Source organism: Mastigoproctus giganteus, chromosome 3 (genome assembly GCF_048544385.1).
Source record: "Mastigoproctus giganteus isolate SK-2022 chromosome 3, ASM4854438v1, whole genome shotgun sequence".
NCBI lineage: Eukaryota > Metazoa > Arthropoda > Arachnida > Uropygi > Thelyphonidae > Mastigoproctus > Mastigoproctus giganteus.
In genome coordinates, this window is record NC_143577.1 from 252,336,837 (window position 1) to 252,351,462 (window position 14,626).

Genomic DNA, 14,626 nt, shown 5'->3' on the forward strand with positions numbered 1-14,626 from the left:
TAGCCTACTCAATCTTTTCAAAGCCTTAAACACTTCATCAGATCTCCTCGCAGGTGCCTAGTTTCCGATTAAGCATATATATATGCTTAGTAAAATGTTGTGTAAATGCAATACAGGATTCTCAGTAGTATAGATTTATATAAATATTTAAGTTAGTAAAAGTAGTTCCTTTCATATATTTTAATTTCAGATCCTCAGATGTAAACTTAATCTTGCACCTTTTCTCACTCCTGATGCTAGGGATTTATTAAGAAAGGTATGTTTCATCTATTTTAATTTCAGATCCTCAGGTGTAAACTTAATTTTACGAATTACCTCGCTCCTGATGCTAGGGATTTAGTAAGAAAGGTATGTTTAAGAAATAATGAATTATATTAAAATTGCTGAAAGTATGATGTGTCAATAAAATGAGATAAAATAACTCTATAACCAAATTTTCATGGAGTTACTGTTTAGACAAAGGAAAAAATCCTATCTGGTCAGCAGCTCATTATTTGACATTTAGCATTATAGTTTGACCCTTAGAAAAGAACTTGCACAGTGCAGTAGTTGTGCATGAAGAAAATTTGCATTGGAATTTTGGGGACATTTTTCAGCAGTGGTAGGAAAAGTGTTTGCATATGGAATCTAAAGCAGAAGTAAACAAACATTCTGACATTGCTTATTAGTAACCTACCTGCTGGGTAATTCCTTTTATGTAACCACACCCCCAGAGTTTTTTTGCTAAGTGATCAAGCTATAATATATATTTATTTTCATGGTGCCATAAACCTTTATATTGTTATTCATTTCGTTTTTTTAGAAAATTTTGTATTAAGTTTTTTTACAGCCAGATACACTAGAGCTCAGTTTAGTTAGTAATTTTACCTTCTTTGTGCTGTTTAATTTCACATGCTAAACTTAATTCAATTTTGTAAGAATATCTTGTGTTTTTGAATACCCCATTGTATTAATTTGTTCATTGACAGCTTGACTCATGCTACGTAATATATGTAGTAGAAGTAATATTTTTTTATGTTCTTCATGTGTTATCCTGCTGATGAGTAACCTTAAACAATAATTCAATTCCATTGCATCTTGCAAGTTATACTTAATCATAAATTATGCATCATAACATCATGCTGTTTTCTACTTTAGTTTAGAAGACCTGGAAGTAAATCTGCCTCATTTTTGAGGCCTTTAGAAACTTAAATATATATATATATATAAAAACTTAACTTGGCTGTAGTTACTGTCCAGTTTTTTACATGAATGGTATCAGGTGGTAGTCTGACAGACCCTAAACTTTAACATTAATATTTTAAAATTAATATTAGAAAAGATTTTAAATTGTGTTTGTTACTCTAATGCTTGATCCTCTAGCAGTAGATTTCAATATTTAAGTTTATTTTTAAAACATAATTCAAAATTTTGTAATTACTGTTTTTTGGCCACTAGAAATACTCATTAGTTTTAATAAAAAAAAATTTTTATTGATTATGGTTAAAATTTTAAAACTGTATTGGTACCATAAAATATAAGCATGAAACTTTGTCATTGCTCCAGAACAGAAAATTTATACAATATTTAAGGAAAAAATAAGAAGAAATTATTCATATTTCTATGCCCATATGTAATAAATTTCAATGAAAATACTTAGTGGCAGTTGCAGGTAGGGGGCTAAAGAAACCCCGTTCCATGATCAAAATAATGTGAATTTTTTTTTTACTGATACATGATAATTAAAGCTTAATGAATTCCTGAAACACTGCTTTAGACCCCCCCCCCCTTTTTTTTTTTTTTAGAAAATCCTCAGACTGCCACTATTTACATTTAAAGTGCATTTTTTTATGTGATGACAGCAAAAACATAACAAATAATTTATTTTCACTAGTGATAAATAATAACAATAATAATATTATTAATGGAAATTTGTGAAATAATGGACACTTCAACCTGCCTGGAGTGTAATTTACCTTTAATTTCTTAAAGAATTACAGATTATTCTCAGTTTTTTTGTGGTACTTCCAATATTGCTTCTTAAAAAAATATTTAAGGTTGTTATTAATAATTACATTAAATATTAGTTACTAAATTTTTTTACTGATACATGATAAAGTTTAATGAATTCCTGAAACACTTTAGACCCCCCCCCCTTTTTTTTTTTTGAAAATCGTGAGACTGCCACTATTTACATTTAACATGCATTTTTTTATGTGATGACAGCAAAAACATAATAAATAATTCATTTTCACTAGTGATAAATAATAATAATATTATTAATGGAAATTTGTGAAATAATGGGCACTTCAACCTGCATGGAGTGTAATTTACCTTTAATTTCTTAAAGAATTACAGATTATTCTCAGATTTTTCATGGTACTTCCAATATTGCTTCTTAAAAAAATGTTTAGGGTTGTTATTAATACATTAAATATTAGTTACTAACAGTTTCAGTATTAGTTAATTGAATATTATGATATTCAGTTCACTAATAACAATAATAAGGTAGTTAACGTATGTAGTGGATTGCATTTCAGGAATATTGGCAAATAGTAATCGTTCATGATTTAATAAAAAAAAAAAGAAAACAAGTAAAAAGCAATGACTTTTATATGCAAATTGGGAACATGTTGTTTCTGCTCATCTACCAATATTGCCCATTAATTTCTCCAACCAGCACGTGGCAACAAACATAATATCCAATGCTTCAGCTGCAGTATACAGTATATGAATATCCCATGTGATATATATATGAAAAAATAAATAATAATTGTGGATTTCTATTTGTCTGGTTTTAATGAAATTTGAGAATGCTCAAACAATCATTCGAAAAGAGCAAAGTACTGTATAATTTTATAGAAATCTGTCCACTGGGGGTTGAGTTATTACGGTGTGGATGGACAAAGAAATAATAATTGCTAAATTTCGGTTAGTTTCAATTTTAATGAAATTTAGGAATGCTTAAAAAATCACTCTAAAAGAGCAAAAAAAAAAATTTCATGAGAATTTCTATACTGAGAGTTGAATTATTATATGCAGATGGACTGAGGGAGAAATAATTGCTAGATTTCTGGCAATTATTTCTCCAAATTACAATTATTTCTACAAATCTTGCTGGCGCCTCCGTAGCCAGGTGGGAAGGAGCAGCAGTGCGTAGCATACACTTCTTGATTAGACTGGGGTTCGAGCCCGTCACCACCAAATACGGAGGATGCGGAAAGGTCAGGGAATGACCACCGCATATCCCCGGAGCAATATGGCCTTAGATGCTAATGCTCCTAAAAAAAACCAAATAACAATAACAAATCTTGCAGAAGAACCCAAATATAAAATTGCATGAAAATACATCCATTTTGAGTTATTATTACATATGGATGGACAGACAGATCCTTTTCTGTAATGATGTAAATTTTTTTTTTTTTTTCCCTATTATTCTCTCTCTCCAAACTTGTGTATCTTTATGAAAGTCGAATTTTTTTTTTTTTTTTTTTAATTATTATTAGATTTTATCTTTTTCCTAAAATTTTCCTTTCTTACCATGTTATTTAAATCTCCACTGAGAAAGATTGCGCTTTTTAAATTTTTTTTTTTTCTATTAAAGATCTGTTAAGTGTTAACTTTTTTGAGCCTTCAGCTGTGCTGCATGTACAGAACAAATTTTATTGTCCAATTTTCCAGCTAAAATTTTTCTTATTTAAATTACCTCTTAGTCAATTAAACTTTCTTCCAAATTAGTTATATAGTTGGTACATCTTCCTTGCACTATTATTTTCCAGATTAAATTAATTATAATACTGTTTTACACTAGCTCCTGGTTTTCATGATATCCAATGTGATTTACCAAGTTTCCATCATTTATTTGACCTAGTTCTGCTAATTCAACTTCTTTGCAGTTTAAATTTATGTGAAGTTTCTGTGGTATCTATCATGACGTTTGTTCAAAACGTTACCTCTACCATGGTGATCAAGGCGCCTCCATAGCCAGGTGGGAAGGATCAGCAGTGCGTAGCACACGCTTCTTGATTAGACTGAGGTTCGAGCTCGTCACCACCAAATACGGAGGATGCGGAAAGGTCAGGGAATGACCACCGCATATCCCGGGGCAATATGGCCTTAGTTGCTAATGCTACTAAAAACCAAAACAACAACAACCATGGTGATTAGATTTCAACCTGTAATTTATTCAGTTTAGTTGGCTTAATTCCATATTGGTAGTTGATTCTTGTTGCTTCAGTAGTCATATATTTGGCTCCCTACTACTAGGTTACTCCACAAGATGAGCAGTGGACATTGGCTCCTTGTTGGGTAGCCTCACACCCTCCTGTAACTCTTCTTTATGTGCCAGCAGAATCTGTATGTGATAGAGAAAAATGGATATCAGTTTTGGACTGGGCATATATAAATTACTAATGGACACAAAATTAGCCAGCCCCTAAAACCATTGTATGCCTGTGCAATTGCATTATAATATTAGCAAAGGCACATGATGCAAGAAAGCAAGCTTATATAGCATCAAAAAACACACACACACACACACACCCTTCCCATTTCACCCATCCACCCATCCACTTGCTCCAAATGTTTGTCTTGTTCTGCCTTGAATCTATTTAAGCTATCAACTTCTGCAACGACAGATGGAAGTTTGTTCCAGCAATCAACCACCTGCTGGCTAAAGGCAAACTTTTGCACATCTATCCTACAACTGTCTTTCCTCAATTGGAATTTATGCCCTCTCAGGCGATTATTCTGAGCAAGAGGAAGAATCCCATCAGCATTGAGCATGCTCAAACCATTCAAGGCTTTACACACCTCAATCAGATCACCTCACAGGTGCCTAGTCTCCAGACACTGTAATTTGCAAAACTTAAGCCTTTCTTCGTAAGAGCAACCCTTTGTTCCATTCACTAATCTTGTTGCCCTTCTCTGTACTCGTTCCAACAGCTCTATATCCTTCTTGAAATGAGGCCTCCAGACCTGTATACAGTACTCAAGGTGTGGCCTGACCATTGCATTATACTAGGGGATAATCACCTCATCCCCGCTAGAAAAATTCCTGCATATCATTGACAAGACACCATTAGCTACTCTTGCAGACCATCTGCACTGCTCAGAAAACTTCATATCTGCCTGCACAATTACTCCCAGGCCCTTTTCACTCTCTACCACTGTCAGTGTAGTACCACAAACCACATAAACACTATCACTGCATTCTCCCCTGGCCTGCAAAAAAAAAAAAAAAAAACCTTGCAGCTAGGCCTGCACCACAACTGAAGAATAACAGTAAGTTGCGGTGCCCAGAGAGTGCAGTGCAGAAAGAAAGAGTCGAATAAATGAGATGAGAACTAGAAGAATGAATAAAAGTGCAAGCGTGAGAGAAAAGAACACAAATGCTAAGTTAAGTACACACTAACCCTGGTTTTAATTAGTATTTAAATTTACGCTACCCATCATTGCATCCCCTCCTGGTGTGTGAGAAAAAGATGAATGAGTCGACTGAAAAAGAAAAAAAAAAAAAAAAAAAAAATTTATAAAATAAGAAAAAAGTATAAAAAAAATAATAATAAATAAAAATAATAATAAATAAAAAAAAATTATAAAATAAGGAAAAAGTATAAAAAAAAATTATAAAATAAGGAAAAAGTATAAAAAAAATAATAATAATAATAATAAATAAATAAAAAAATAATAATAATAAATAAATAAAAAATTAAAAAAAAAAAAAAAGAATGCAAGTAGAGTGAGAATGCACATTCCGAATGAAGTAAATGTGTGCGTCTCCCCCCCTTCACCTGGTAGGTTCCCCACTGCCAGCTAACATATCCCACCCCCAGAGCGGGATGGGCAGCTGGACCTTCATACCGGATTCGACACTCCTTGGACAAGACACCGACGAAGACACTCTGCGGCTTTGCTGCCAACACGCCATTGGCGATCCGAACTGGGTACTCTAACCTGGTTCCCTTTAAAACCCCATCCCCAGGCAGGGAATGGAGGAGATGGACCTCTGTCTCCTCTCCTCCCTGCCTACCCCCCATATTTCGCCTGGTGGGGCTCGTCTCCACTGACCTCTTTGGGGATGCCTACTCTATCCGTCCCTATTCTTCTATCTGTTTCCTCCCCAGTCTTCAATCTCCCCCCCCTATCTCTCACTAAATCGACCGAGTACACCCCTTAACAATGCCGCCAAATTATAACCAACGTCTAAATTCTACCGGTTTTGTGCAAATCTCTAAGATATCTAACACTATCAGCTTTTATCTAGCGTTACATGTCTAAATTTAATAACATCAAAATCTTGCCCGACCTATTTGGCCTTTAACACATCTCTTTAGTGTTCAACCCTAACCAGCGATTTCCTAACAGCAATCCCATTAAGCATTAATGTCAAATGCATAAACTTTTATTTTATTTTATTTATTTATTATTTTTTTTTTAAATAGGCCCTAGCCACTGAAATCCCAGGAAACTAGGTGGCAGGACCTGCCAGAGCAAATTGTTGTGATACTGGATACACCCGGCTAGCCTCCACGTGGCAGGGTATGGGCAACGTCGGGCCCCACTAGGGGCCTGGCGGCCAATAAGCCGGATAAACAATGGGCACAACATATCACACTGCACAGACACGACCCACACACTTTCAAGTCTCTGGCTTGACAGTGTACTGTCCTCGATACAGCGAAACACACGCGGAGATGGGAGAAATCCCAGGTGCCGTCTGACACGAACATACCTTATGTCAGTGTAGTACCACACAGTTGATACATTACTCTGTGGTTACTGCTTCCCATATGCAGTACTTTACATTTGTCAATGTTAAACTTCAGTTGCCACCTCTCAGCCCACCTGCTCAACTTTTCTAGATCCTGTTGCAGCAGCATACTATCATTAGTGTCAATAACAACCCTGCTGATATACAATCATCAGTATCACTAATAAATTGTAAATAAAAAAAATTGAAAAGAAAAATAATTTAATAATACAATTTCAAGTCTGTGGTATAATGTTTCTCATAATTTCTCTATTTGTATGAGTTTGATACATTATTAGAATTTCTGGTAAAGATATGAAATACAGTAAAGAGAAACTTAATCCAAAATCATAAAGCTTTGAAGGAAATGCTATGTTGTAATCACAAATTCTTTATTTCCACTTTAACTGTATTAAAAACTAGTTATGCACTTCATTTTTGTCACTGTTTACATTTTGTGTATGTAGCTTTTATTTTTCTTTGATTACAATTATGTGGAGTCGCATATCTTTGCACATAATAATATTGGGCATGTGACAGATAAGCTAAATATTATTAGGTTTCCTTTTTCTGTTTTTATTATTACTTATATCATTACAGCTACTGAAACGACAAGTTGCACAGAGATTAGGTAGTGGTTCAGAAGATGCCCAAGCTATTAAGAATCACCCATTTTTTAAGATGGTCAACTGGGATGATGTTTTAGCAAGACGAGTGGAACCACCCTTTAGACCACAACTTGTAAGAACACTTGTTTTGTTGTTCCTTTAGTTATATTTAATAGTATTTATACTACTGTTCATACTACTTATACAAGTTGCAGGGCTAATACTACAAAGATGGATAAATATATATAGTGTTTATAGACTATGAAAATCCTTCACCTGTTTTTCAAATACTTCATGGATTCATATTTCTGTAGATCATAAATGCTTATAAGATTTTTAGATTTTTAATTGCCCAGTGAGGGATGTGCTTACTGAGAAGTAAAAATGCTGCACATATGACTATCTGTGTAGCATTTATAATACAAAAAAAAAATGGAAATTATTTCCAGCACAAGATTGTGGCTAATAACAAGGTTTGGCATCACCACTTTGAGCCAGAATTGTACAGCATTTGGTTTAAACATTTGTATTTTAATGGGTGGGGGGAGGCCAACCCATGTGTAGGCAAGGTGTTTAAATCCTCACTCAGCAAGAACATTCTATGGGGGTACAGCAGTGATCAACAGAAACATTGTAATGCATGGGTACAGCGAGACTTATCCTATGGTTTCACACATGTGCATATGATAATTCTCATATGTATGTGAAACCCAGTTAAGGCTGTGCTATGTTGAATGCTATAGGAAATTATTGGTGAATCTCGCCCTCCTTCCCCACATTTCAGCTCTCTACCCAAGGATTTTATGAATCTACACTTGGTAAAAATAGCAGAATATCTGTATTAATACTAAGGGTAAGGTGTGTGTATGTTTTTTTTTTTTTTTTGTTGTTTTTTTTTAAATGATTTATTCTAAAAATAAGACATGATAGACAGAAAGGGATTTTCATTTGAATTGATTTTACAAAGTGTGTTTTAATGGTTTTCTTAAATGTGAAAGTATGGATGAATTGAGTGTCAATAAATCAGAGAAACATGTCTCTCTGATTTCATGACACAATTTGAATTTCTATAGGTTGTATTTTCCTAAAATACACTAGCTGCCAGAGTTCCAGATTTATGATAGAGAACCCATCTTTCTGACCCATTCTTTGTCTCACTATTGTAATGTAGTTTTGTAACATTTTCTATCTCACCAGCGTCTCTTCCCTTTTTTTACAAAAAAAAGAAGAGAAACTGGTGAGACAGAGAATGTTACACCAATGTTTGAAAATCCAAACATAGCTCTATAATCCAACATTCCTCACAGCCATGTACTGAAGTCATTAGATAAGTTGAAGAATGTGATGTGTAGATTTCTTATACTTTTTAAAGTATTTAAATAGATAGTTTTTAAATCTTTCATTTTGGAATTAGATTAACAAAATACAGTGTCAGAAGGATGGTTCTGATTTAGCCATGGGAATTTCTGCTGCTATAATTGTTGAGGGTCTAAAACAAGAGGAGAAGATTCTGTTCGTTTGCTCCATCAGGAAGTACTTTATGCTACATGCCATGGAAGAATGATGTTCTTATAAAAGCTGTGACAGGCAGGGCAGTGCATCAGTTTCAAATTTGAAATTTTTTGTGGACAAGTTTCCAGTACTCTTCCCAGTATTATTGAAGAAATAGATGAAACGATAGATATTTTGCAACATCACCTCTTTCATTTTCAGTGTCAGAACCTACTAGACCTGGGGTGGCGAACCTTTTTAAGGGTGCCTTCCAAAATTGGCCAAATCTTTTAAAAAACTCCCCTCAGAATATTTCCTGTGCCACTTGGAAGGCAATATTCAAGACATTTAATCACACAATTTTGTCAGTACATCTCACCACTCCAACTTCAAACAAATCACCACACGAATACAGCTATTTACTGACTGGTATGACGTACTCGTATGATGCAGACCTCCGTAGCCGAGTGGGCAGGAGCGGGATTGCAGTAGCACACGCTCTTTGAGTAGACCGGGGTTCAAGCCCCTGACTGCTGAATACGGTCAATCTGCCAACCCGCACTGGACCAGCATGGTAGATTATGGTCCATTTCCCTCAGCATGAATTGTTGTGGAGGCTTCCATCCTGCAGTGGGTTGATAATGGCTGCACTTTACTTATGACATCGCTTGGCAGAGAGAACTGGTGTCTGCAGGTCACAACTCGAGGTGGATTCCTGGAGTGATGTTTCAAAGTTTGAAAATTTTTTTTGGAATGCTCTGAATTTCACGTGCCCAAAAAATTTATATGCATGCCATAAGTTCACCACCCCTGTACTAGACCATGTTATCATGAAAGAGGAAAGAATTGATATACAGTAGTTCTTTGGTTGGGGAACTTACAAGTGCACAAGCAAACTTGAAATGTAACAAATTATCCCAAGTCAAGCCTGGCATTTTAAAGTGATTAAGATTAAAGTTAATTAAGGAATTAACAATTCCTCGTAGCAATGCAGATTGTGAGAGAAATTCGGCCAGGTGAAAAAACAAAAGCTGAGTCTGGAATTTCTCTTTCTAGTGAATGTTCGTGATGGTCAAGTCTAGTCAGTAAGGCATTATTATAAACAGAACTCTAGCTCAACATTTCTGAAGATGGCCCATCTATAACAGTAGAATTCTTACCCATCTAGAACAGTAGCCATATTGAGCCCTTCATAGTCAGTTAAAATCTGACAGACAATTCTATGGTTGTATTTTGATATAAAATGCATGTTTTCAGTGAACTTTAATTTCAAAAGAAAGAGAGAGAGAGAAAAGCGCTCCTGTTTTACTTTTCTTTTATTTGAAAAATCTGCTTTTTTAAACAAAAAAAGATAGCAGCTATGAGTATGTATAGAAAATGGTATTACAAGTAACAGAAGTAGAAAGAGAAAATGAAATAGAACATTCTGGTGATTTTGGAGAATCTGACTGGTTAATATGCATGTTCTTTCTGGTTTTAGTCGAAAGAATTGAATTTATTGCTGCAGGCTCAAAAGACAGATTAGGCAGCATTTCAAGGTGCCATAAATGCTATTGAATTATGTGCATTCTGAAAACTTAAAATATGTAATAAGTTAATGTTAAATGCATCACTTTTTTTTATTATTTTTTTTTTATTCAGTATTCTGCCTCATTTAAATGAGGCAGAATATTGAATATTTTGGTAAGTACAGACTAAGGATTTTCCTTCAACGTACAAGTCAGAAGAGGGGTGAATTATTGATTGATGCAGTAATCAGTTCATAACCTTAAGTATAAAATTGCAATTTGGTTGATACATTCTGATAAATTTGCTTACATGATTAACTTCCGGCTGCCAAGATTTTTAGTTAACTTCATTTTTGAATTATTCTTTACTTCCAGGCTAGTGAGGACGATGTTTCTCAGTTTGACACCAAATTTACTAGACAGACTCCTATTGACAGTCCGGATGACTCTCTGCTGAGTGAAAGTGCCAACCAAGTGTTCCTAGTAAGTAGATGCAGCTGCTATTAACAGAATATTTTGGAGTTTTGCTGTTTGGTAGAATGCTGAATATTCTTTCTTCATACACGTTCTCTCTTACATGTTTCTCTTTAAAAAAAAATCAGAGTAGCAAATAGGAGGAGGAATAACTATTGCAATCCTCCACTACAGCTAACAAGTAAAGGTTAGTTGTTGCTATTCCCCAGTCACTTTTATTCGTACATTCACACAGACATATGTACTGGAAAGTAATTTTATGTAGTATGTAGCAAATACATTATTATCACATTTTTTAAACATTTTTAATTATTACAAGGGATGGACAAATTTGACTGTTCATGATGTATTCAGTAAGTAAAAATAGTAATAATAAAGTAAAAATAGTGGGATAACATGTATGAATTAATGAAATTTTTTGGATATAGCCTACACACTGTAAGGATTTTCCTTCAACATACAAGTCAGAAGAGGCGCCTCTGTAGCCTGGTGGGCAGGAGCAGCAGTGCATAGCACACGCTTCTAGATTAGACCGGGGTTTGAGCCCTTGACCACCAAATACGGAGGATGCAGAAAGGTCAGGGAAGTTGCTAATGCTCCTAAAAACCAAACAAGTCAGAAGAGGAGTGAATTATTGAATGATACAGTAACCAGTCAACCTTGGTTGGTACATTCTGATAAATTTGCTTACATGGTTAACTCCTTGACATAATGTGTTCTCAACAATGCCTCCCACATACACACTACTTGGACCTCTTCCTAACTGGTAGAAGCAGAGAGGTTTTACACTAATTGATCTGGATGCTTCCTGCTGAGTTACAATTGGTTGGTTTGATAGACTATCTAGTGACCAGACTGCAAAAACTGTTTTAGAACAAATTCTTACCCATCTTTCAGCTCCAAAGATTAAAGTCAGCTTAAAGGCATGTTATAAATAGCTAATTTTGTGTTTAGGCTAATTTTCTTGTATTGCACTTTCATAATGGATTCAAATTTTGCATAGCACAATATGGTTTTATAACAGATTCTGAAACAACAGACACAGCAGAGAATCCACTTAGTGAATGACTAACATGCAGTCTAGTTAACAGCAGCAGCAGCAAGTTCATGCACAGGAGCATGCAGTGGTGCAATTTATATAAAATTTTGAGTTGGAGAATAAAATTATACAAATTTCTTTTAATGTTCGAAATTTGAAAAAAATTCCTATATTCTTTTACTCGTGTTATCCTTTGATAAACCTGTTACTTTCTTTTTTTAATAAACTCGTTACTTCCTTATATATTGCATAGAAGTCATTAAGTCAATGTGATATATCTGTTAATAGACAGATGTTAATATAATTTGAGCTTATATGCTGTTAGTTTCACCCAAAGCTGCCACAATTAAACACTCCAGGGGTTTCTAAGAATCCTGTCAGTCTTTCTTTATGGGGAGAATGAAAAGAAAATACAAAACAACCATTAAGTTTAAACATGAGTAATGTCAGGGCACAGGATTTGCACACATTACTGATTCATCAGTAATGTGTGTAATAGGACCATCTTGATATGAAGAACTTTTTTATGGAATGTTATGTATTGAGACTTATGCATTATGTCCAAGTTGATCTGTCCCAGGCATGCTCCTCTTCCTCAGAAACTGGTTTCTTGCTCCACAAAACAGCAAATAGGCTGTAGAATATATGCAATTTGCTGTCATGATAGTATTGACTTCATAGTCTTAGTTGCATTGGAACTTATGTAAGCAACTCATTTATGTAATAAATAAGCTATTATAAACACATCAATACATACACTGACTTCAGGATTTTGAAATATACCTGATGGAATTCTGGGGAACATTTCTGTATATCTTCTGTTTATTGTTATTTTTGTGTCTTTTATACAGTTAACATGTCCATTGTTAGAGGAACATCCTAATAAGGTACACATCTGTTGAGGGGGGGAAAAAGCGATTGTACTTAATTCTACTTCAGTTTTGAGCCCAGTGCTATTAACTCTAGTCTAAACCATCTTTACTTGACACCATTTTGTTCCAACAGCTGTAAAATCTTCAGCTACTGAACATCTTAGTGAGCAATACAATCTCTACAGTAAAAAAAAAAAAAAAAAAAGAGACACACAGGATAATATTTTATTCATATCTCAGCAAAGCACTGTGACTTGTTGGGCCAAAGCTGGTAGGAGGGACATCCTGCTCCATCAGAACTGTTTAGAAAAGTACATTGTGTCAGCTGTTGTATATGAAGTACTAATCTGGGACCTACATATTAGCAGAGGAATATAATGCAAGAAAGCAAGCTTATACAGCATCAGCCAAAAGAGAGAGAAACACTTCCCATTTCACCTATCCATTTTCTCCAAAAGTTTGTTCACTTCTTCCTCAAATTTATTTCAGCTATCAACTTCCACAACAACAGGTGGAAGTTTGTTCCTGCAATCAACTACCCACTGGCTAAAGGCAACTTTCTGCAAATCTGTTCTACAACAATCTTTCCTCAATTTGAGTTTATGCCCCCTGGTTTGTGACCTGAGCAAGAGGAAATATCCCATCAGCATTGAGCCTGCTCAAACCGTCTTATACACCTCAGTCAGATCACCTCACAGGTGCCTAGTCTCCAGACACTGCAAATTGCAAAACTTAAGCCTTTCTTAGTAAGAGCACCCCTTTGTTCCTCTCACCAGTCTTGCTGCCCTTCTTTGCACTCGTTCTAGAAACTCTAAATCCTTCCTGTAATAAGACCTCCAGACCTGTATGCAGTACAGTCAGTTCTGCTATACCACGGTACATGCGTTCTAAAAATCTCTGTATTATGGTATTTCATGCATTAAAAACAACAGGGCATATGGGAAAAATAGGGATAGGGGCAGATAACTCAAAAAAAAAATGTTGTCTGGTAAGTAAAACACTAAAAAAAAAAGATAGAAACTCAGTAAAATTGCTAACACAGGTTTAAACATCTTAAATTTCTAATAAATATTACAGTAAACATAGCACTTTACCTTGACAAGATGTGAAGTTTGCTTGTTTGAAGTGGGTGTGGTGAAGGGCTGTAGCTGCTGAGTTATAGCGAAAGGTAGAAGAAGGGTTATCATTCTTAGGACAAAATGTTGTTATACCCGATGTGGAAGGGTGTGATTCACTGTCCTGATTTTCTTTCTTCTGTGCTGGTTTAAAATAGCTATCTAGCTTTTGTTGCTTTTCCTGCCTTCTTCTTTCATACAGGAGCTGCCTGTATGGTTCCAAATGGGTCCGAATGCCATCAAGCACTATCCTGCCACGTTCAGCATTACAACCATTATCTTCAGTCCACTGCAGGTGCTTTTCAATTCCACTTAAAGCAGCTGATAACTCTGCTGTTTTTAGTTCTCGTGGGGCCACCTGGCGGAGATGGATAGATGAAATTCATGAGTTTCTGGGTAGTAAATGGATGGCCAGTGCTCAAAACAGAAGGAACTGGAAAGTTGCTGGAGAGGCCTTCATCGTGCAGTGGATTGAAAATGGCTGATGATGGGGCCACCTGCTGAACTTCATCGGCATCCTCATCTTGACTTTCCACTTGACTTGCAACAACTTGTTGCAGCCAGTCTTCAGTAGATAGATCCTCATTGTGAGGCTCTAGGAAGCTCTTCTACATCTTCATTTTCTACTTCTTCGAAACCAAACTTCTTTTGCAAGAGCAACACAACTTGCTTTGACTTGTTTTAGTTACTCTATAGGTTCAAAGCCTTCAAAATCACGAGTTAAATTATAGATAAGTTTCCACCACACATGATTCAAGCAGCAGTCTTTTGTAACAGGCTTCTACGATC

At 35.3% G+C, this 14,626-nt stretch overlaps 1 protein-coding gene across 4 annotated transcripts in view; it reads left to right on the forward strand.

The window, feature by feature from the left end:
- Positions 1-14,626, forward strand: part of LOC150089037 (ribosomal protein S6 kinase beta-1-like) — a 213,800-nt gene that overhangs the window by 163,111 nt on the left and 36,063 nt on the right. For 3 of the 4 annotated variants that reach the window (XM_090369789.1, XM_090369787.1, XM_090369786.1), the window contains exons 11-13: positions 191-256; positions 7,331-7,471; positions 10,713-10,820. In XM_090369789.1, the coding sequence (XP_090225915.1) occupies positions 191-256; positions 7,331-7,471; positions 10,713-10,820 (315 nt within the window). Of the gene's footprint in view, positions 1-190; positions 257-282; positions 349-7,330; positions 7,472-10,712; positions 10,821-14,626 lie in introns of all 4 variants that reach the window. The other variant, XM_090369788.1, reaches the window with a different exon arrangement.